At 42.1% G+C, this 24,256-nt stretch overlaps 1 protein-coding gene and 1 long non-coding RNA gene across 48 annotated transcripts in view; one reads left to right on the forward strand and one right to left on the reverse strand.

The window, feature by feature from the left end:
* The window catches only part of ADAMTS9 (ADAM metallopeptidase with thrombospondin type 1 motif 9), a 173,429-nt gene extending 171,695 nt beyond the window's left edge, over positions 1–1,734 (reverse strand). For 26 of the 27 annotated variants that reach the window (XM_084988871.1, XM_084988867.1, XM_084988868.1 and 23 more), the window contains exons 1-2: positions 1,273–1,734; positions 297–697 (exon numbers count right to left, since the gene is read on the reverse strand). In XM_084988871.1, the coding sequence (XP_084844997.1) occupies positions 297–697; positions 1,273–1,387 (516 nt within the window). In that variant the 5' untranslated portion in view covers positions 1,388–1,734. The remainder of the gene's footprint in view (positions 1–296; positions 698–1,272) is intronic. The other variant, XM_084988874.1, reaches the window with a different exon arrangement.
* The window catches only part of LOC106505633 (uncharacterized), a 396,539-nt gene that overhangs the window by 1,343 nt on the left and 370,940 nt on the right, over positions 1–24,256 (forward strand). The window contains exon 2 of one of the 21 annotated variants that reach the window (XR_014823461.1): positions 18,395–19,115. The exons of the other annotated variants lie outside the window; for them this stretch is intronic. This is a non-coding gene — a long non-coding RNA (uncharacterized LOC106505633). Of the gene's footprint in view, positions 1–18,394; positions 19,116–24,256 lie in introns of those variants that run through there. 21 annotated transcript variants of the gene reach the window in all.

The following is a 24,256-nucleotide window of genomic DNA, read 5'->3' on the forward strand; positions in this document are numbered from 1 at the left end:
AAACTGACTTCTCAGCCGCCTGCTGTTTGGGGCAACGCACAGCTGAGTCGATTTCGGACCCTAGAAAGCTCGGAAACATCCAGAACCTCCCGGTGGCGGATGCGTGCGCTCCTCTCGAGTATAAGCGCATGCACCAGGCTAGCCACCCAAACCGCAGGAGGCAAACTAGTTTGTAGCTGTTATTTAACGTCAGAACGGATATGGCGCTGTGAGGGTCTTAGGCTAGAGAGCAGTTAACTCTTCCAGAAGCGGGTGAGAAGGCGGGAGGGCAGGGGAGGGATCGTACACCCACTTACCATTCCTGAGCAGAGGCTGATGACCGCCGTGTGCTCGGCCTTGGTGTTGACATGTCCTTTGTAGAAACAGTGCTTGAGTTCCGCTTCCTCCTCGGAATAAAACTTTGTCTGGTTCACCCCGGGTGCCCCGAGGAGGGTGACAGTGAACAGCGGAGCGATGAATCCCGCATGAGCGGTGAGATTAAATAAAAATTGCTGGCCGAAGGCGGAGAGGCGGTAATGCGCCTCGGAGGAGGTAGCAGAGGAAGAGGAGGCGGCGAAGGTAGGCCAGGGGTCAGAGGCAGAGTTAATGCTCCGTCGCCTTCTTTTGAAGTGTACATTTGTGGGAAAGGGTTCTCCGAGAGCGTTCACTCGGATGGGAGACGCGATTTCATATTCGCTCAGGGTCTCTAATAATTTCACTGTGGAGAGAAGCAGAGGTATATGAACCAATAATTCGATTTTACGCAAGTTTTACTTTAAAAATGAAGGTGGAGGCTTTGTCCTGAGTTATTTCCCAGCCCCCCGCCAATTTGAGCCAGTGCCTTCATCTCAGTCCCTGGCACATATTCGCTCAACACCTACTACTATGTGCCAGGAACAGTGTTAGGCATTGATGATACACCATTCGGAGCTAGACAATGAACAAGTCAAAGTAGTTAAGATGATTTCAGATCCTGACAAATACCCTGAAAAAGTAAAACATGCCACTACATGGTGCCCCCAGTTGCTAAGTAACTATAGTTTAGGGCCTGGGGTGGAGAAAGAAAAAAAAGGCGGGGGAGGAGGACGACTAAGTTCGTTCTACAGTGTCTCTCTCTAGAAATTGGCTGGGAATGACCTAAAGGGAGAGGCTGCAAAGCGGGACATAATTCTTTCTAGGAAAAGGAGAGAGAGAGAGAAGGGAGCCTCCACTACTGGGTGCCCGCTGTGGGACGCGAAGCCTGGGGAGGTAGCGTCAGGGGCGGAGGGGTCCCGGTGGCCGGAGCCTCGTTACCTTGCCTCGGGTGCAGCCTGTCCTTGCGCACGGCCGCTGCGGCGTCTGGGCTCCCCATCTCAGCCAGGTCCCGCACCAGGAGCGTTAACAGTGTGGCCCAGGATACAAACTGCATGGTGCTTCCCACCCCTCCCCCGCTGCCCCCACCCCCCCCTCCCTTCTGCCCTCCTTGGCTGCGGCGGCTACGCGAGGCAGCAGCCGCGGAGAGCGCGCGGAACCCGGCGCCCGCCGCCAACTTTTGACTTTAGGAGTTGCTGAGGTCTCGCCGCGAGGGTCCCGTCTGCGATCGGCTGAGCAACGCCGCCGCCTGCCGAGAGCTGAGCCGCTTGGGCTGCAGGAGGAGCCCGAGGAGCAGGAGGAGAAGGAGGACTGGGGCTCGGCTGCTCGGCCGCATAATGTCCAGGGAACCGGCGGGAGAAGACGCGGAACGTGCGCTCCGAGGCGCGCCGGGCGCGCTGTGCTGGCGAGGGTAGTGGAGCGGCTTCTTGAATGGGGGGCTGGGGGGGGGGCGGAGGCGGGGGGGGGGGGACCGCGGGTCCTCTGCAGCTCAAATACTCCCGGTACCCGCCTCTAGGAGGAGAGGGGAGGAGAAAACGGAGCGAGCCGGGACCGCCTCCTCTCAGACTGTCCCCTCCTCGGCTGGCCCGTGCGGGACTCCCAGACGGCCTACGCTTGCAAAAGGCGGGGGTCCCAGGCGGCGTGAACGCCCGGGCAGCCGATCGCCGTCCCGCGGCCTCACGCGGATGGGCTTTTCTGAGATTCTCTGCCCTGCGTTGGGAGAGCAGAGAAAGTTCTCTCTTTTTTCTGGTGCTAGCAGTATCTCTGTCTCTCGCGTCTCCTCTCTCCTCTTTCTCCCTGTCTCTCTGTGCAGCTCTGTCTCTGCTGCCCTTTCCCTTCTTGTGGTCTTTTCTCCTATTATGCCCCTCTCTAGTGCCTGCATCTCCCTCTTTCCTTTTCTCTTTCTTTTCTGTCCCCATCTCTTCCTCTTCTTTCTTCCCAGCTTTATGAATTTCTTTCCCTGACTATTCCCTTTTAGTTTCTTATAAGTGAAAGTGGCCTAGCGCTGGAGCGCCTTCCCTTCCTCCGGTTTCTCCCTGGGGACGAGATTTGACATCTAAACTGCGTGCACCTCTCTTGGTTTTATCGCCCTAAACCAAGAGGTTTAGCGTTAGGGTTCTTATCTTGCAGTTCGGGGTGTGTTTAAAATTCAGGGTCTCCCGAAAGTTTGGCAAAGCTTTAAAGCTGTTCTTTCCCCAATCTCTGTCCCCATTGCCATAGGGTCCTTAGCTTTCTGTAGGTCTCCGGCCCAAAAAAGGTTAAGAACCGCTTTGGAAAGCGAGAAGGGGCGGGGATTTCGGCGCCCCCGAGTGCCTCCGGGTTTAGAGATAGGCTCGGGGGTGTGGGTGGGGGTGCGAGGGGAGTGTCGTCTACTCCTAGGGGAAGCACCAGCGCCTGGGGGGATTTCTCAATCACTTCCGCTTGCTCTTTGCCTGAGAGATGCTGTGAGCAGCTCAAAGCTGACACTCCGTCTTGGGATGCAAATTTGGAAGTCAGAAATTATGCCAGAAAGGGAGGGATGTGGGATGTGTGTGCGTATGGGGGGTGGGGGTGGGGTTCTTTAATCCTGGATATTTCGAACAATTTCTGTAAAAAGTATTACTAATGAATATTTGCCCAAGAATCCCAGAACTAGAGTTTTCTGTTGCTTAGCTGGCACTCGGGGTTGAAAATATCAAAGATTGCCAACACTGGGAACCAAATAGCAATATTTTATAAGTATCTACTACTGCAGAAACATTAATGCATATATTTCTCCTTTTGTAGAGGTAAGTGACTTGGTAGGACTAAAATTGCCTAAATAAGTTGTTAATCAATGTTGCCATCATCTAACTATATGATTGGAATTTATGATGGGTATACACCATATAAAGATGGCACAACAGAAATACCTGTCAAGTGTACAGCTAGCTTTTTAAAGGATAACGTTTAAAGCTGTTTCTTAAACCTTCAAAGTAGTTGACAAAAAGACATTTCTAATACACAATCTTTCTTTCCATTATGTAATAAAAATTCCTCAGTCACAGGGTCTGAGATTGGCTGAGAGTTTAGCAGAATAGAAAAGTACCAAGAAAGCAAACTATCAGCTGATTCCCATGGAAAATACTCTAGGACCTCCACTGTAAAGTTGCTTAAAAAATGTAGCACCTTTCAATATTTCCCATTAGACAATTTCCCTCTTTTTCAATTTAAATCCCCCCGATAGAGAATTTAACGCTGTAGGAATTATTATACGCAAGGCTAGACATATCCATTGTGTACTGTTTCTCCTTAGCTTTCTTTCTAGTACTTGGCATTAAAGGATGAACTTTGTTACCGTTCTTTAACATTGCTCCCCTAGAACTCAATCATTTCCACAGCTGAAAGGGATGAAAATACCTTATGGGAGTTCCCCTGTGGCTCAGTGGTTAATGAATCTGACTAGGAACCATGAAGTCAAGGATTCGATTCCTGGCTTTGCTCAGTGGGTTAAGGATCCGGCGTTGCCGTGAGCTGTGGTGTAGGTCGCAAACGTGGCTTGGTTCTGGCAGTGCTGTGGCTGTGGTGTGGGCTGGCGGCAACAGCTCTGATTGGACCCCTTGCCTGGGAACCTCCATGTGTGGAGGGTGCGGCCCTAGGAAAGACCAAAAAAAAAAAAAAAAAAAAAAAAAAAATGCAAAGTATCTCTTGCAGCCTGCTGAGTTGACCAGAGCTTAAGTTTTCAAATTTCTCATCCTCAGTGAGTAGGTTCATCATTTAAGTGATAATTAGCTTACCTTTTAATTTACATCCATAAACAAGTCTCAAAGAATCTTAGGAAGATGTTTGAAATAACAAGAAATGAGTAGGACAAGTGAGCTAGCAAACTAAATAATTCAAGGCAAAGTCTTGTCTGAATAATAATGTTAATAATCAAATTTTATTGAGTGCATACCATGTGCTTAAACCATGTGCATTTAATTTGATTCTCACAGTGGCCCTATGAGACAGGCAGTACCTGTAATTTAATTTTACAGATAAGGATGTTGAGGTCTAAAAAGGTCTAAAAAGGCAATTTTATAAGGGTCCTCCAACTAGTAAGTGACAGACGTAATTTAAATTGTTTTGGCAGTTTAGTCCAAGTTCATAATTATATATAAGGAATAAATGATCAGAAGTGGTGCTAGGTTTTAGAGGGTGGTTTTGGTGGGAATCATTGAGAGAACTGCCTTGATTGTTTTTGTTACGTATACTTTTTCTTTAGCTCTCTATCTCCTTTTTCTAATGTTGAGTATTTTACAGTAATCATTTCAGTGACCTCAGTGATATTTCACGGTGTTTTCCTCAACATCTAGTACAGGTCTGGCTCACAGTAGGAGCTCAAGAAATTTCTTTTTTCTTTTTCTTTTCTTTTTTTTTAGGGCCGCATCTGTGGCATATGGAGGTTCCCAGGCTAAGGGTTGAATCAGAGCTACAGCTGCCAGCCTAGCCATAGCCACAGCAATGCCAGATCCAAGCTGCATCTGCACCCTACACCACAGCTCATGGCAAAGCCAGATCCTTAACCCACTGAGCAAGGCCAGGGGTCAAACCTGTGACCTCATGGCTCCTAGTCAGATTCTTTTCCACTGCGCTGTGAGAGGAACTCCAAGAAGTATTTATTGAATGAATGAATGGATATAAACCTACTTTGTTTCAATTGGGATGAAATGATGTATCACATTTATAATAATATAGTTAGAATAATCTATATTAAAATACATATATAAGTTAATAAATGATAAATAAACTTATACTTGATATCCTTTTTAAGGAATATTTGCCACCAAAGTTCAGGCTGGAAAGTCACTAAAATAACTGTTTAGAAAAGAATCACAATGATATTTTTTAGATTTTTGCTATATACATTGAGTTGTGTACAGATTAAAATATATGTGTACTGATTCTCAAAACAATCAATGAAATAGAAATTATGAAAGAAAAAATATATTTATATGCCATTTGAAAGGTGGTTCTATAAATAGGAATGTAAAATTACCTGAGTACAGGAGGGCAAAGTGGATTTTCTAATAATTGGTCTCTCACAAGAGCTTCCTCTGAAAGAAGAACAACTTGTTGAGGTCACCTGGAGTTAATGTAGGAGGGAAAGTTTTGAGCCCATTTTCTTCTCTGAGGCTTTACTGGAATTGAATGTTATTGTAGGTTAAATGAGAAGCGTCTTTGGCTGCTGCTTCATGAAAACTGAATCCCAGAGGAATGACCATTGAGATTAGTCACTGGGGAGAGATAGTCTGGTCAATAGAAATACGAACAATGACATCACAAATGACTTTGCAGAACGCCAGTGAAAACAGCAGGAAGGAGATTTGAAGCAAAGCCATCTATTTCCACAGCAAGGGAAAACCCACACCCAAATGATAGGGAGAGACCAGGAGCCAGAATTAAAGTGAATAGTTTCCTGAGTGGTCAGCAGTGAGTAGTTTCAGCAATAGATAAGCCATGGTACTGGGTAGCATAGGATTCTGGTAAATGAAGCACCAAGCAGGAGGTAGCTGACCTCTGAGGCCTTGAACAGCGCCCTCAGTACCCTCTCTGATCCAGTTTCATGTTTGCAGAGTGGAGGTGGGGAGACACTGTGTCATCTTTTACGTGACATGGGGGACATGATCTTAGTATATTTTTGAAAGCCTTCCAGTTACTGATTTCAAGCATAGCATAACAAAGTAGTTTATATCCTTAGTAATAATAACATGAGATTCTTTTCACTGAGTTCCTACTTTGTGCTAGTTATTTAATCCTCCTAGCAGTCCTGCCCTGTTCTACTCTCTACATTTTATGTACGTTGAAAAATACTCAGCCAAGTTAAGTGACCTGCCCAGCATGACAGAGCTAGAATGTGATGAGTTGGAATTTGAACAGGAGTCAGTTTACCTCCAAAGCTTGTCATCTCTGTTCATCAGAGCAGCCTAATGGCACAAAAATGTTCACTTTTTTTTTGGGGGGGGCTGCACACTGGCATATGGAGGTTCCCAGGCGAGGAGTCCAATCAGAGCTATAGCTGCCAGCCTGTGCCACAGCCACAGCAATGTGGAATCCAAGTCACGTCTGCAAGCTACACCACAGTTCGCAGCAGTGCCAGATCCTTAACCCACTGAGCGAGGCCAGGGATCGAACCTGCGATCTGCTGGTTCCTAGTCAAATTCGTTTCTGCTGCGCCATGACAGGAACTCCCGCCTAACTGTTCTTGATCTTTCAGCCCTTACACCTGGCCTGATGAGTATCTGAAAGAACATTTTTTATTAAAAAAAAAAAATCCTTTTGCTTTAATGCTAAATTTAAAGTTCTAAATAACTTTTCTTGAGCCTATATGTCAAGTCGTAGTCCCAGTTTTTAAGATGGCTCTAGAGAGCTCATGACTAGCTTATGGCAGTTCCACAAAGGTGTTCACTCACCAGGTGTTCTCTGCCTGCTTGTCATTCCAGAAGACCATACTTTAGCTATTGCCCAGACCTTGGAATCCCAAACAAATCCCATTAATAATCCTTGAGATTCTTTGGGCCTCAAATCCTTATTCTGCTCCCTCTAGTATCTGTGTGATAAACCTTCAGACCTGGGGTTCAGCATTATAACTAGGAATGATTCAGAAGTGCAGGACTTCTAGCTCAGACCCAAGCCACTCTTAAACTGAAGCTTAATTAGAAAACAATACACTGTGCGCATTTTCTAAAAGTGCAATTGAACATAGACAGTTGTTGGAGATAAGCTTGCATGGAATCTTGACAATGCTCAGAGTTTTGTGCATGGCACCAGAATGCTGCATGGCTGCTGAGCCCTGAGCTTCTCCTGCCTTGTTTCTTTGACCATTTTTTGTTCTTGTTGTTTTGCTGTTTTTGGTTAGCCTTTCAACCACATGAGGGCAAATCGCTCACCCCCACCACTTTATCCGCTTCAGGGTACTTATTAGGCACTCAATAAATATTTCTTAGATGATGGTATTTACTGTTGCCACAAACTGTTTCTGGTTATCAGAGCTGGTGCTTCTTTTAATTTTTAACAATCACATTTTTTTTCATTCATATATACCCATACATAATCCCAGGCATGATGGAGGTAATCTCTGTTTCTCACAATACCGCTACTCATGGGAGGGAAGTCCTGCTTTAATTAGAATCTTATCATGATTATTATTTTCTGAAGTAGCAACGTCAGGAGCTAGTCTTTCCCCAATGCCTGCTTCAGGATTGTGAGCATAGAAAGTCAGAGACTGGTACTGTGGTCCATTTCCATATCCTTTCCACATTCTGAAAAGAGGGTAATAATCAGAGCTGCCTGGCTTGAGGGGATGCTGTGAAAATGAATGCACTGATGCCATTGCAGGCTTAGTGGCAGGCAGATAGGAAGTGATCACTAAACATCCAGATCATCAGTCTCACCTGCTGCCTAACCCACCTGCTAGATAGGCAGTATGGTTCCTGATTCAATTTGACAGAGAAGAATGATGGCAGCCTAGCTCTTCTGCCTCAGTTAATAGCCTTCCACCCCTCCCCAACCCTCATCATTTTATGGGCCCTTCTTCTACTGGCAAAGAAACCATGCCATGAGGGTGCTTATGTTTCATTGACTATATATTTTTTCATACTCCTTTCACATTCTTCCTGTCAGCTCTCTTGTCTTTGTAAGGTTTCTTTTCATTTTTCAACCAGCCCTACTCTCTCTCATATTCTACTTAGATTAGCAGTTTATAGAAGTCTGATTTAGCAGTTTTTCAAGCATTGGGCTTTTTTTTTTTTTCTGGCAGAATATTCTAAAGAGCCAAAAATATTAACCAAAACCAATTTCCCTTGGAAAATCTCAAAAAAATTTTTATAGGGTAAATAATACTTACGCATGCAAACAAGTCATTTCCTCTGCCAGACAATGCTTAATCAGCCATTATAATAGAATTTATTATAGTAAGGGTTAACCTTAGTGATTGCTTACTATTTCCAGGCACAGTGGATAAGAGGGTACTCAATGTGTCTGACAAGCCAATGAAAGAGAAATGCCATGAGCTCCACTTTACAGAGGAAGAAATAAAGACACAGAGAGGATGAGTAACTGGACTGAGGCTACATAGCTAGTGAGCAGCTGAGTGGGCCCTCAGAGGTGGCTTTCTGTGATTTCAAGACCTGTGTTCTTAACTACGACGTTATTCTGACTTTCACGTGTACTTATGTTTTGTTAAGCTTAATAGAGGGTAAATGGTGATGGTCAGGGACATAACCTCACAGAGTGGAAAACTAGTCATTAGAATTTATTCAGATATCAGGCCAACTGGAGGAGGGGGATCTGGTTTGGAGAGTCAGTAAGGTAAGGAATCTGGACATCCTACCAACTGGGGTGGAGGAGAATGCCTTTCCACACCCAGATCACTGGTACCTAACTCTAAGGCTGGCCCTTGGGATCATTGGTCTTCTTCACTGGCCTTGAGACAACAGCCATCCTTATAAACTCCTATGGGCCTCAGTTCAGCCCAGCATCTGTGTGATATTCAGGCTATACCGTGGCCTTGACTATTAAAGCAGCACAGGGCCAAGAGGCCTGCCATGGAGTCATAAAGTGCTGCAGAATTTCAATTCCCCTGTGAGCTTATGTGGAAGTCTGCTACAAAGCAGGTCTTTTAAAAATGCTTCTAAGAAGCTGCAAGATATCTCAGCTCCTGGAATGACCAGGCACAATGGAGAGGGGCTGCGGGCAGGGAGAGATAACTTCATTTTCCAAACTGATGTTCAAAAACACAGATGTGGGAGTTCCCCTTGTAGCTCAGCAGTAATGAACCTGACTAGGATCCATGAGGATGCACATTAGATCCCTGGCCTCGCTCAATGGGTTAGGGATCTGGCATTCCCATGAGCTACAGTGTAGCTTGCAGAAGTGACTGATCCAGTGTTGCTGTGGCTGAGGTATAGTGTGGCCCTAGAAAGCAAAACAAACAAAAAACAAACACAGATGCATTGCATGCACAGGTTGACCCACGAATGAGACTGACATCAAATCAATACCAACAAGTAATGGTGTATTCACCGTGCATTGCCTTAGTATTACTTGACACCAATAACACAAAATAGGTGACTTCCTGAAACATAAGCCTAGCCATCAGCACCTTGCCAATTCCATATTAGAAGTTGGAAAGAAAATTGGTTCCCCCACCCCCACTTAAAAATAAGTTGAACAGTACGTATTGATGGCATTCATGGCAAGCATAACTAAAATAAAGTTAAGCTACTTCTGTGACCTGTGCTAGAGTTGCAGTTACAAAAAGTAACACTTTGGAGGTTGTAATTGTTCTTTTGGGCAATCTTCCCAAGGTGGTAGTGGACTGGAATTCTCATTACAGTTGTAACACAAATGCACCCACAAATTTTTTTTTAATCAGTACTTCTTAAAGCTGATTATTCAGTTCATTAATTCTGACCACAAATCTGAATCTCATGGAACTTACATTTTGCTCTAAGTTACCTTTTCTGACAAAAAAGAGGCCACAGGAGAGAAATGACTCCTGGGCGGTGACTTTGCTCCTCGTGTCCAGGAGGGATGGAGGTCCCAAAAATTGAAAATATACAATTCAAGACTCTGTCCTCCCCAAGTCACTGATAAGGTAGAAAGGGAGGGAAACCATTAAGAGAGAGTAAATGCAATGAAATATTAGGCAGTTTAGAGTCAGGAAAAGCAGTGTGTTTTAGCACATAAATATGTCCAAGGTGTATTATTAAGGAAGTAAGTCACAGTGGGGTTTGTGTAATTGGTTCCTATAGTACTGTAAACAAAATAAAACCACCACAACAAAATCTCAGCCTGTCCTCCAATAGCATCTGCATAGAAAAAGAAGTGTAGAACGATGAGTACACGTCGCATTATAACCTTGACTATGATCTCTGAGACTGGGAATTATGAAGATCTTTTATATTTTTTATATGTCTATGATACCCATTTCCATAATTTGCTTATGTTTTACAATAAGAATAGGAGTTCCCATTGTGGCTCAATGGAAACAAATCTGACTAGTATCCATTAAGATGTAGGTTTGATCCCTGGCCTTGCTCAGTGGGTTAAGGATCCGGTGTTGCTGTGAACTGTGGTGTAGGTCACAGATGCAGCTCAGATCTGGCATTGCTGTGGCTGTGGCATAGTTTGACCCCTAGTTTGGGAACCTCCATGTGCCTTGGGTGCCACCCTAGACAAAAAATAAAATAAAATAAAAAATAAATTACTTTCTTAATGAGAAAATAGTTTTTTTAAATAAAGAGACAATAATAAAGAAAATACTTTATCACCACCCTTATGGAAATGTTTCTCACAAATTATATATAATGTTAGCTTTTCCTGTAACCTTTGATGTGTGTTTCACACTTTGAAAATAAGCTCATATACATTGTGTTTAGGTGAACACTAAGAAGAGATTTATGATAGCTATGTCTGGCTTTTGAGGGAAGATTATGATTTAGATAGAAATATAAGCATTTGATATATAGTAAGTGTGGGTTTAAAATGTGATTGGAGAATAATAACTGAGTAGCAGGGAAAAGTATAAGCTTACCTACCCCCTGACTGTATAAACAAGGAAGACATTTGTTTATTTATTCAATAAATATTTATTGAACACCTACTATGTACCATGCAGTGGGGCAGAGAGCAGAGAAGCTCACGGTTGAGTGGAGAAAAGAAACACTAAGTAAACAGGTGAACAAATATATAATTAAACACTGTTCAAAGTATTGTAGGGGAGATTAAAGGGGAGATAGTTAAGATGAGGTGGACAGAGAAGGCCTCTTTGAGAAGTGCCAGATAACCTGAAGCTGAGATAGCAAGAAGGCGCCAGCCTCTTCAAGAACAAGCAGAAAAAATTCCGGGCAGAGAAAACAGCAGAACAAGGTCTGAGATAGGAAAGAAGTAGGAGGGTTCCAGAGCCCAAGGAAGTCCCTGTGGGCGGAGTTGTGTGAAGGAGCAGGAGGAGATGGAGAGTAGGGCTGTAGTGAGCCAGGGCCCGGTGATGTGGGGCCTTTCAGGAGAGGGGTTTGCCTTTTACTCTGAACAGGAGGAAGCCATGGAGGATTCTTGGGCAAGGAGATGGCAAGACACTCTTTGCATTTTGGGAAAAAAAAAAAAAAAATCCTTCTGGCTGTTTTGTGGAGGATGGGATCAAGGAGGCTATTGTGTTGTTCGAATGAGAATGAAGGTGGCTTTAACTGGGGATGTGGCAGGATTTAGATATGTAGAAAGTAGATTTTAAAGACAGAATCTACCTAGGATATGGTAAAGGAGGTTATCACAGCGATAAGAAGTCAGAGCAACAAGAATGAGTCCCAAAATGATTATGCAGGTATTGTTGTCTTTTATATATATACAAATTACAACCAGCTAGAGAATATCAAAGAAGAAAATCCCACATACAATAGCAACAAAAATCACTGGGGATAGAAAAAACAAGAAACATGCAATACCTATACGAATAATATTTCAAAACACTAACGGGAGTTCCTGTAGTGGCTCAGCAGGTTAAGAACCCGACTAATAGCCTCGAGGATAGGGGTTCAATCTCTGGCCTTGCTCAGTGGATTAAAGGATCCAGCATGTCCATGAGCTGTGGTGCAGGTTGCAGAAGTTCAGTGGGTTAAAGGATCCAGCATTACTGTGACTGTTGTGTAAGCCACAGCTGTAGGTCAGATTTGACCACTATCTTGGGAAAGTCCAAATGCCACAGGTGTGGCCCTAAAAAGACAAAAAACAAACAAACAAACAAACAAAAGCCCCCCAAACAAAAACCCACTAATGAATGATTTCTCTTGTGGTACAGTGGGTTAAGGTTCCAGGATTGTCACTGCAGCAGCCTGGGTCACTGCTGTGGGGTGGGTTTGATCCTTGGCCCAGGAACTTCCACATGCCACGAGCACAGCAAACAAACAAAAAACCCCACCACACACTAATGACACTTTAAAGGAGATGTGCGTAGATGGAAAATACTAAATTCTTAGGATGACTGACCATCGCAAAGGTGCCCATTCTCTCTACATTCTAAGACAGTTTGTAAAATGATTGGAAACAAAATATAAATATCAGTAATTTGTTTCTGTTGTTTTTCTTTTGTTTGAATGAGACAAAACTGAGCCAAAGTTTATTTGGGAAGACAAACAAAAAACAGGTTGGAAAACTTTGAAAATGAAGAGCAATGTGGAGAATCTAGCATTAATGCCTGACATTAAAATATAAACTAAAGTCTCAGTAGATAAATAGAGTGATACTGGATCATGAATGAACAGAGAAGCCCAGAAAATCTAGAAAATCCAGATACAGATTTAGCTGTGAGAATTTAATTTCTAATAGAGATGGCTTCTGAAATTGATGGGGAAACCATGGACTCCTCTCAATCTAGTGCTAGAATGACTGGGGAGCCATGTGGTTTTAAAGGTATTTTTATTAATAAAAAAAATTTTAAGTTGATGGTGAGGATGTGGAGAAAAGTGTACCCTCCTGCACTGTTGGTGGGAATGTAAATTGATATAGCCACTATGGAAAACAGTATGGAAGTTTCTCAAAAAACTAAAAACAGAGAACTACCATATGACCGAGCAATTCTACTCCTGGGTATGTACCTGAAAAAAAACCAAAAACAAAACAGTAATTCAAAAAGATACATGTACCCCAGTGTACATAGCAGCATAATTTACAGTTGCTAAGGTATGGAAGCAAAACCTAAGTGACCATCAGTAGATGAATGGGTAAAGAAGAAGTGGTATATGTATACAATGGAATACTACTCAGCCATAAAAAATTAAAATAATGCCATTTGCAGCAACATGGAGGAACTTGGAGGGTATTATGCTAAGTGAAATAAATCGGAAAAATACAAATGCTGTATGATATCACTTATAGGAGGAATCTAAAAAATACGACAAACTAGTGAATATAACCAAAAAGAAGCAAACTCACAGATGCAGAGAATAAACTATGGTTGCCAGTGGGGGGAGGGGCAATACAGAGGTGGAGGAGTGGAAAGTACGGACTGTTGGGTATAATATTGGCTATAAGGATGGATTGTCCAACGCAAGGAATATGGCCAATATTTCATAATAACTGTAAGTGGAGTTTAAAAAATTTTACAAAATTTTTTTTAAAAAGTTGAATCTATACTCATACTTTAAACAATGCTTGATCCATATCAAATGGATCAAAAATCAAATGTAGGGAGTTCCCGTCGTGGCGCAGTGGTTAACGAATCCGACTAGGAACCATGAGGTCGCGGGTTTGGTCCCTGCCCTTGCTCAGTGGGTTAACGATCCGGCGTTGCCGTGAGCTGTGGTGTAGGTTGCAGACGCGGCTCGGATCCCGCGTTGCTGTGGCTCTGGCGTAGGCCGGTGGCTACGGCTCCGATTAGACCCCTAGCCTGGGAACCTCCATATGCCGCGGGAGCGGCCCAAGAAATAGCAACAATAACAACAACAACAAAAAGACAAAAAAAAAAAAAAAAAAAAAAAAAAATCAAATGTAAAAATTAAACCAAAACAGGTTTAGAAACAAACAGGAATGAATAATTACTTTCCTTCAGTGGTGTAAGGAAGGCCTCTTGATGATGACTGAGAATCCACAAGAAAAAAAGGTGAAATATGTAACTTCATTAAAAAACAGATAAATAAAAACAAGTTCTGCCTACTAAGAAACATCACAATCAAAATCAAAAATCACAATCAAAATCAAAATAAAAAGTCAAATGACAAACCAAGAATATGTATTTTCAGCTTATAACACAGCTACTAATACTTTTCCTTAATCTAAAAAAAAAAAAAACTCTGCAAAAGGTATCAGCTCACAGCTGACAACAAGGAACATGCAAATAGTGCAAACTTGTGAAAAGATACTTAGTTTTATCATAATAAGAAAAATTTAAAACTATACCAGTACCAGTTTTGGTATAGTTTTACAGCTGTCAGGCCATTCCTGATAAATATAATCAATGATTAAGACTTTGGGTAACTCTGATACATTGTTATTGAATGGAAACATTGCCACAGCCCCCAAAGGCAATATGACAACATCTATCAAAACTGCACAAGTCATATACCTTTTGACTTAGCATTCTATATTCTCTATAAATCACATATTTGTGCATATGTAGAAAAATGACATGCACAAAGTTCTTCATTGATTGCAGTATTGTTTCTAATGGCACAATATCACAAGTGATAAAAATATAATCTGTAGGTGACTGACTAAATCAAATAAGAGCTACACATTAACAGTGAAATGCACATCACACAAAGCATCTGCAAAAGGAATGGGGCTATGTGTGTAAAAAATGGAGAAAAATAACTTTACATATTTTTATTTGCTTCTATATCTAAAAAACTCTGGCCACATAAGAAGCTAAGCCCAGTGGTACCCTGGGAAGAAGACTGGGAATTAGACAGATAGGGAAAGTTGAGGTTTTTCAGAGAAACAGAACCAAGTGTGTGTGTGTGTGTGTGTGTGTGTGTGTGTGTGTGTGTGAGAGAGAGAGAGAGAGACAGAGAGAGACAGAGACAGAGTTGTAAAGAGATTTATTATAAAGAATTGGCTCTTGTGATTATGGAGGCTACCAAAACCCAAACTCTACAGGGTGAGTCAACGAGCCGGACACCCAGAAGAGCTGATGGTTTAGAACCATCTGAAGGCCAGTAGTCTCAAAACTCAGGGAGAACCTGTGTTTCATTTGGAGTCTGAAGGCAAGAAGCAGATGATGTCCCAGTTTTAAGGCAGGAAGAGTTCTCTCTTAAAAGGGAAGGTCAGCGTTTTTGTTCTTTCTGGGCCTTCAGCTGGTTGGATGAGGCCCACTCCCATTATGGAGGGTAATGTGCTTGACTCTGTCCACTGATTTAAAGGTTCATCTCATCCAAAAACACCCTCACAGAAACACCCACAATGATGTATGATCCACTCTCAGGGCATACTGTGGCCCAGTCAAGTTGACACAGAAAACTGACCATCACAAAATACCACAGGCTGGGTGGCATACACAGCAGAAATGTATTTTCTCACAGCTGTGGAGGATGGAAGTCCAAGACCAAAGTACTGGCAGGGTTATTTCCTGGTCAGCCTCTCTCCTTGGCTTACAGATGGCCCCCTTCTTGCTGTGTCCTCACTTGTGCGACTTATTCCTGCCATCTTTTCCTTTTCTTATAAGGACACCAGTTCTATTGAGTTAGGGCCCCACACTTATTTAACTTTTTTTTTTGCTTTTTAGGGTCGCATCCAAGGCATAGGGAAGTTCCCAGACTAGGAGTTGAATCAGAGCTACAGACACCAGCCTACAACACAGCCACCGAAACTCGGGATCCAAACCATGTCTGTGACCTACACCACAGCTCACAGCAACGCTGGACCCATAACCCGCTGAGCAAGGCCAGGAATTGAACCTACATCCTCATGGATACTAGTTGGGTTTGTTACTGCTGAGCTGTGATAGGAACTCCTCATTTAACTTTAAATATCTCCGGAAAGGCCCTATCTCCAACTCTAGTCGCATTGAAGTTTAGGGCTTCTTTTTTTTTTTTTTTTTGTCTTTTTGCCTTTTCTAGGGCCACTCCCGTGGCATATGGAAGTTCCCAGGCTAGGGGTCGAATCAGAGCTGTAGCCACCAGCCTATGCCAGAGCCACAGCAACGCGGGATCCGAGCCGAGTCTGCAAACTACACCACAGCTCACGGCAATGCCAGATCCTTAACACACTGAGCAAGGCCAGGGATCGAACCCCCAATCTCATGGTTCCTAGTCGGATTCATTAACCACTGAGCCACGATGGGAACTCCATTGAGGGTTAGGGCTTTAATACATGAATTTGGGAGGAACACAGTTCGGTCCATATCAGGGAGTAAGGGTGGGAGGGAAACGTTCACTGTTTACTTTCTATACCTACTAATTTTAAGTCACCAGGGTGTATGACCTATTTTTTATAGTTTTGAAGATGAATACTGCATTTCTACCTCTAGCAACTTGGACTATACTTGTGCCTTTGATGGGTTGGAGAAGGCTTGGGGCGAAAATAATAAAATATTAATATATTTTTATTAGTATTAATTATTAAATATTAATAACAAAATATTAAAATAGTTGGGCATGCGGGAGTGGGGCAGGGAGCATTGGAGATGTGGGGGAAGTGCCCTAGTGGAATATTAGTGGAGCAGCTGGTGTTCAGGAGAGGAGTTGAGGTTGGAGGTGAGAAAAAGGAGGTTTACAAGTTTACAGTGTCAGGAAAATGTGGATCACCGACGGCACTGGTTTTTAAGTTTGATTTAGCATGCTTCAGGATCATCTGGAGGGCTGGCCTAAGCTATACTGCAAGGTACCTGGCCCCTCCAGTTTTTAAGGTCAGTAGTTTTAAGGTCAAGCTCAAGAATTCACTCTCCTGGAGTTCCCCTCATGGCATAGCATAAAGGCATCCGACTAGGAACCATGAGGTTGTGGGTGTGATTCCTGGCCTTGCTCAGTGGGTTAAGGATCCAGCACTGCCATGAGCTGTGGTGTAGGTCACAGACGTGGCTTGGATCTGGCATTGCTATGGCTGTGGCATAGGCTGGCAGCCACAGTTCAAATTGGACTCCTAGCCTGGGAACATCCATATGCCATGGGTGCGGCTCTAAACAAAAAAACAAACAAACAAAAAGAATTCACACTCCTAAAAAAATCCCAGGGGATGCCAGTACTGCAGTTTTGGGACTCCGCTTGGAGAACCATCAGCCTAGGTTCTCCTTTCTAGTCTCCTGTTAATATCAAAAGGAAAGCTAAGAGAAAAAAAATACCATTACCTGCAATCACCCCACTGCAGGCCAATCATGTCAGAACTTCTGGGAAGTGAGCTTGGGGGCTGGTACATTTCAAAACCTTCGCAACTGATTCTAATGGACAGCTTAGAAAGAGAGCTTCTGGCCAAAGGAAAGAGACTCTGGAAAAACAAGCAAAGTCCAAGAGCGAAGACCTTGAGCTGTTACCTTTGAAGTGGGCTGGAGGCAAGGAGGAGCCAGGCAAGAGACTGAGAAATGAAGAGGTCAAAGGAAAAACCAGGAGCCCCATGCATGGTAGGCAGTCACCAGCTGGCAGGCTCTGTGCTGGATTCTGGGGATAGCGATACAAATCAGACAGACCCACATGGCTTTCAAGGAACTTCCGAAGAGTTAAGGATCAAGATGCTCTTTTAAAGAAGTAATGACATCATCTCTCCACTTTTTGATGGGTGTCCTGCAGAAGTACTTGTTCAGGTGCCCAAGAACGCATGTCAGGGCTAGTCACGGCAGCATTGCTTGTTAGAGTGAAAAATTGGAGACAGCATGTTCTCAGCAGAAGAATGGTTACAGTCTAGAAAATGGCACGTTTATATGGCAGAACACTGTACAGCAGATCAAAGGAGAGAACCAGGTAGACTTTAATTGGTGAGATCTCAAAAAATCTTGTTGAAGGACAAAAAGCAAGTTGCAGCATGATGTGTGTATCTCTCATGTTCAAAACAACTCACACATAGGGGTATTCATGCATAAATATAAAAAGAGGTCTGGAAGGATGGAGTCTAAATTCATCCCTGGAGAAAGGGAGAGGGGACAAGTTTGAGGGTTCTGGGTAAAGGGACTTAAGATTTATGTGTCATGCTCTTAAAAAGTTTAAGGCTTCTAATACATGCACATATTTAATTACCTCCATGCTGTGCTAATTGAAATGTTTTAAAAGTCTTTTACAAAAGTCAATAATTATTAGCAAATGCAAAGTTAATGTATGCATACACTAGAATTTTTTACTTCATGTGGGGCCCTCAAATAACCCTGTTTGTATCCCCCTTCTGATTTTGGGGTTAAATGAAAATCTTCACTCACCGCATGAGGTAGTATCTGAAAAAAAGGCAGAAACTGTAACTTCAAAGGAAATAAACCACTTCTTGGCTGTTACTCCTCTCTGAATTTCTGCAAAAGAATCGTGTTTGAAATAGCATTTCAAAGATACAGACAACTTCCTTCCCCATAGCCTTGCCTGGCAGACATTCTAGTTATTCAGTCAAGGAACTGTGCTGGAATGCAATTCTAAAAAGGCCACTGAGATTTTTTATTTTGCAGGCCCCTGATTTGCAGATAGTAGGTAAACAATGCTGGGAGATGCTGGAGATAACGCTGTGAAAATCAACTGAAGTACAAGTTAGCCGACCATATCTGTGACCTTCTAGAAAACGAACCTTGGAGCTACGTGTGATGACAAACCTCATTGTCTCCTTGGAAAGCAATAACTTTTAAATCCTTAGATCTTCATTTTCAGAGTCAGAAGGCAAGTTGCTTCTGTAAGTTCCAGGAAAGCAGGGACCCTATCTGTATCATAGCCATTGTGTCTCCAGTGCTTTGGTGGACAGTAGCCACTGAGTAAATATTTGGGCAGTGAATGAAGCCACACAATAGAAAGATAAAATCATGGATGGATTCTATATAATATTGAGCCAAAGAAACTAGACACAGAGAAAAGCATATTACATTTTTCATTTCCATAATGTTAAATAATAGATACGATTAACTGGGGGTGAGAGAGAATGGTTCCTTTGGGGTGGGTAGTGATTTGGAAGGGCACAATGGGGGCTTCTGGGATGCTGATCAGAGTCTCTTACTTGATCTTGGTGGTGGTTACAGGATGCGTCCCTTTTGTAAACGTTCATTAAGCTATATAATTATGTGCTGTGTCATATATTGTACACTTTGCTGTAGGCATATATATGTATTTTTTAGTGTAAACTAAATGAAAGCAACTCTGTCCATGAAAATAGTTACTGTTGAATAAAGACATATTAGTTGAGGTTTTGGAGTTTTAATCCTTATGTCATCAATGATTCCATCTCTGTGAAATTATTTTCCAGCCCCAAAACATATCTTCGTTTTGTATTTCTAAAGAGATGTATAACATCACCTCTAAGGCTCAAAGGCTTAGCTTGTTCTCTTCCAAGGTATGTGCTCTTTCTTATCAGAATTCAGTTGATGGTAAAACAGCTGTTGGAGGATTGGAAGCAGCTCTGCTCTTGGGTTTTTAGCACCCATTCTTTTTCCTGCCCCTACTCTTTTGAAATTTCTGACCCCTTAACAGACGACAGAGACTATTAAAAGAAAACTAGAATGCAATCTGGGGAAAATATGTGACATTTCCCACCATTTAATAACCACCAGACTTATTAGATGTTCTATTTTTTTTTTTCTCTCCCTCCTTCCTTTTTCTTTTTTTTTTTTTCTTCTTGATAAGGTCATAATAACAAAAGCATTTAAAAAAATCCTTGAACCTAGGAATCCAGAAACTTAACTTATACACATATGCTTGCCCATGTACAAAGTAGAGAATTCCAAGATAACCCACAGATATGTATACATTTGGTTAAAGACAACTGAAATCTCCATCAAAGAGGACTTTTAAAATATCTAACATTCAGCAATGGAAATGTGTATGACGGTAAGAAAGGGTGAAGAGGCTATGTTCATGATATATAGGTAAGTGCAAGGTACACAGTGTTTAGAATGCTACCATTTATGAATACATAAGTTGTTTCTGGAATAATACACAAGAAACTGTTAATGTTGGAGGCCTCCACAGGGGGAATAGTGTACATGACCAGGAGACAGTCTCCAGTGTATAGCCTTTGGTTCCCTTGACATTTAAACTGTATTTTGTATTGATTCATCAAAAATAAATTTTTAGAAACATAAAATAATACTTTTGGCAATGGTCAGTAGAGAGAACTCTAATTCTGTGAAGGATGCAGAACCAGGGGCACAATCTCATGCCTCATTTTGGAGGGGGAAACTGAGATAACCTAACAGGAAGGCAATTTGTCAAAACCTATCAAAACCTTTCAAAGTTTCCTTTTGACTAGATATTTCCAGTCCTAGGAATTTACCTTTAAGAATGTAACTGTAACTATTAAGACAGCAATGAAAGACATCAAGGAAGACAGAAATAAATCAAAGATATCCCATGCTCGTAGAGAGGAAGAATTAATACTGTTAAAATGTCCATACTACCCAAAGCAATCTATACATTCAGTGTAATTCCTACCAAAATTCAATGGTATCTTTCTAAGAAATAGAACATATAATCCTGAAATTTGTATGAAACAATAAAAGAACCTGAAGAGGCAAAGTAGTCAGGGTGAAAGGAAAGAAGAACAAAGAAGGTGAAAAGAAGTGGAAGAAGAACAAAGCTGGAGGTTTCATGCTTCCTGATTTCAAACCATATTGCAAAACTAGAGGAATCAAAACAGTATATACCAGCATAAAAATAGACAACTAGATCAATGGAATGGAAGAGGGAGCCCAGAAAAAGATCTGCATACATATGATCAATTAATTTATGACAAAGGAACAAAGAATATGCAGTGGAGAAAGGATAGTTTCTTCAGTAAATGGTGCTGGGAAATCTAGACAGCACATGCAAGAGAATGAAACTGGACCCCTGTCTTACATCATCATCATCACCATCAACACACACACACACACACACACACACACACACACACACACACACTCACTCACTCACTCCTAAAAACAGGATTAAAGACTTGAATATAAGACTTGAAACCATAAAACTCCTAGAAGAAAGGCAGTAAGCTCCTTGAGACACTGGTCTTGGCAATGATTTTTTAGATTTGACACCAAAAGCAAAAATAAACAAGCAGGGCTACACTGAACTGAAAAGCTTCTGCATAGCAAAAAGAAGCCATCAACAAAATGAAAAGGCAATCTATAGAATGGGAGAAAATATTTGCAAATCCTGTGTTTGATAAGGGGTTGATATCTAAAATATAAAAAGAACTCCTACAACTCCATAGCTAAATGAACGAACAAATAGAATCCAAATAAATAATGGGCAAACAATCTGTATAAATATCTTTCCAAAGACGACATACCAATGGCCAACAGGTACATGAGAAGTTGCTCAGCATCACTAAACATCAGGGAAATGCAAATCAAAACCCCACTGAGAAGTCACCACATACCTGTTACAATGACCATTATCAAAAAGACAAGGATTTCCCATTGTGGTGCAGTGGAAATGAATCCAACTAGTATCCATGAGGATGCAGGTTTGATCTCTGACCTTGCTCAGTGGGTCAGGGATCTGGCATTGCCGTGAGTTGTGCTGTAGGTCACAGACACAGCTTGGATCCCATGTTGCTGTGGCCGTGGTATGGCCCAGCAGCTGTAGCTCTGATTCAGCCCCTAGCTTGGGAACTTCCATATGCCATGGGTGCATCCCTAAAAAACAAAAACAAAACAATTACAACTCCCCCCTCCAAAAAAACAACAAAAACCCCTGAGAAATAATAGGTATTGGAACAAACTGAACCCAGGGAACCATTCAACAACCAGACATTAAGGACAGGAACCAGGTGGTTTTGAGGAGCACAAGAGTTTGTGGACTTTGCCTCCAACACTGTAGTAAACTTGCCTCCCTACTTCCAGTTTTCTCTCTCCCATTTCAAACACTTACATGACAGTATCTTACTCGCTCAGCGTGGATCAATATTGGTCCCTGCCAGGGATGCAGAACTGCAGAGTCCAGTTCCCTCTCTTTAGGACTTGGGTGCTCTTTCTCCCAGATGCCAGCAGGGTTGGCTGTTGCCCACTCTCTTGAGCTGAATCTTTGCCAAGGACTTGCCCTTGGCTGAAGATACCTTATTCCTGCAGCCAGTGATGGGTGATGCAGGACAAGTCTGAAGGATCATTCCAGCTTCAGAGCTAAAGCCTTCTCATGGCTGTGTCACAGTTCAATTTTTTCTTTGCCCAGTCCTCCTTCCCTCACTTTCCTCCAGGTACTGATCCCCAAAATACCTCCTGCAACTAATATCTGACTTAGATCTGTTTCTCAGGAACCCACGCTATTAAAGTCTAATCCAGTAGCATTGGTTGAGGCACTGTTGTAACGTCCTGGGATCTAGAGCCAACATCCGAGGAGTTGGAAGCTGCTATCAGAAATGGAAGGGCTGGCTTATGGTCTCCTACTGTGGAATAGTGAAATGGTTTACAGGTGTGATCTTCCAGTAACACTGGAATGAACAGCCTCCATTTTTGTGTTATTTTGAATGAACTCCTATGAGTTAGATTATCATTGCTCCTGTGTATTTTCATGCTGCTTTTAGGAAGATTTTGCCGATCAACAAAGCCAGCAGCAATGAGCAGATACTTCTCAGAATTTTTAATATACTTGTAACCAGAACAGGGATGGAAAGAGGTGATATCAGGTGTACTAGGAAACCTGCCAGGTGGTTTAGGTAAATCCAGTGTTGTTCTCTTTATCTCTGGCAATAACAGTAATTAGAAAACAAAGCAAAACAAAACCAAACCCCAACATTACTTGAGCTATTGCATCTGAGAATGAACACTACGCTTTCTAACTTGTCCCCTACTTAGACATGTGACCAAGTTCTGCCCACTGGGATGTGAGCAGTCATTGTGGAAAACTTGCATTGTGCCTTTAAATGAAAGGGGTGTACACCCCACTTTACCTTTCTCCTTTCTGTTGGCTGGAATGAGATCAAGGTGGTAAGCCATATTGAACAATTAAAGGTGAGAGCAACATAGTGGAAATGGCAGAGCCACAAGATAGAAGGAACCTGGGTCCATGATGCCATCAAGCCACCATACCAGCCCCAGGCTACTTGAGCTGTTTTTTTTGTGGGTTTTTTTTTTTGTTTTGTTTTGTTTTTTTAATATGGGAGCAAAATGAAACTCTTTCTTGTTTAAAACACTGATTTTATGGATCTCTATGATAGCAGCTGGATCAATATACGAACTTATACACAATACCTGTCTTCCCACTCTGTCTTCACAACAATCCTTTGGCAATAGGTATTTGTGTCATTTTAGATATTAAGAAAGGGAACATCACAAGTAATAAGGAATTTACCCTAGAATCACATAGCAGAAAAGTCTGGATCAAATGTGGGTATCTGATTGGAAAGACAATATTGTGCTAGTCCATATTTTTTTCACTGTTCTTTTCCTGGAAAATTTATAATCCTTGACAGGCACTTAATTTTCACATTTCTACATGGTTGGACTATATTGTAAGATCTTCATACACATTATAAATTGCAGTAATCACACTGTTAACAGTGTAGAGATAAACACTGCCTTTTCTCTCTACATTTATGACTTCTCTCCCTTTCTTGATTCATTTTTTTCCTGATCTCCATACGGAATAGGTGTGAGAGCTATTTTTAAGTAATCTGAAGTTTTTTGTACAGTTTTAGGTGCTAAGTAAATTTGATTGATTTATTCACAGATGTGTAGGAACACTCACTATATGCAACATCATGAAGAGAGCAAACCAGATCCTCCCCAGCCCTTGTCCTCTAGGTGCTCACAGTCCTGTGAGCTTGATAAATAATTTTAACCTGTGGGAGATGACAAGAAATATGAGAAGTACAGGGTACTAGGAGATTGTTAAGGATAAAGGGCCATCCTTTTTTTGAAGCTAGGGAAGCCTTAGGAATTTGTTGATCTTCAAAATGAACCCATAATTATGGGTAGAATTTTGTATAACTGAGATTTTGGTGTTTTGGTTTTTAGGGAGAGAAGCCCAGTTCAAGCTGATCTAAGCGAACACAGAAATATGCATTGGTTGAGCTAACTGAAGAATGCATGGGTATCTTACTTCAGGCATAGTTGTATCCAGGGCATCTAAATGTTGCCCTTAGAGCGCCGTCTCTCTAGTTCTTGGTGGTTTTACCTTATATTGGCTATGTTTTCAGACACACTTATTCCTTGTGGAGGAAAGGATGAACAACCATCTCTCCCAGGCCACGCTTGTTACCAAAATCATCAATGACATATTCATATCTCTCTTGATAAATGGAGCAGAATATACAAAGTGGGCTCTGACTGACCTGGTCTAGATCACATGCCCGCTTCTGAACTTAAAGATGAGCTCTGTCCAGTGACCCTTGGACT

Source organism: Sus scrofa, chromosome 13 (genome assembly GCF_054392235.1).
Source record: "Sus scrofa isolate SSC_HxYL_T2T_F1_AM1 chromosome 13, Sscrofa_HxYL_maternal_Yorkshire_Landrace_v2.0, whole genome shotgun sequence".
Classification (NCBI taxonomy): Eukaryota; Metazoa; Chordata; class Mammalia; order Artiodactyla; family Suidae; genus Sus; species Sus scrofa.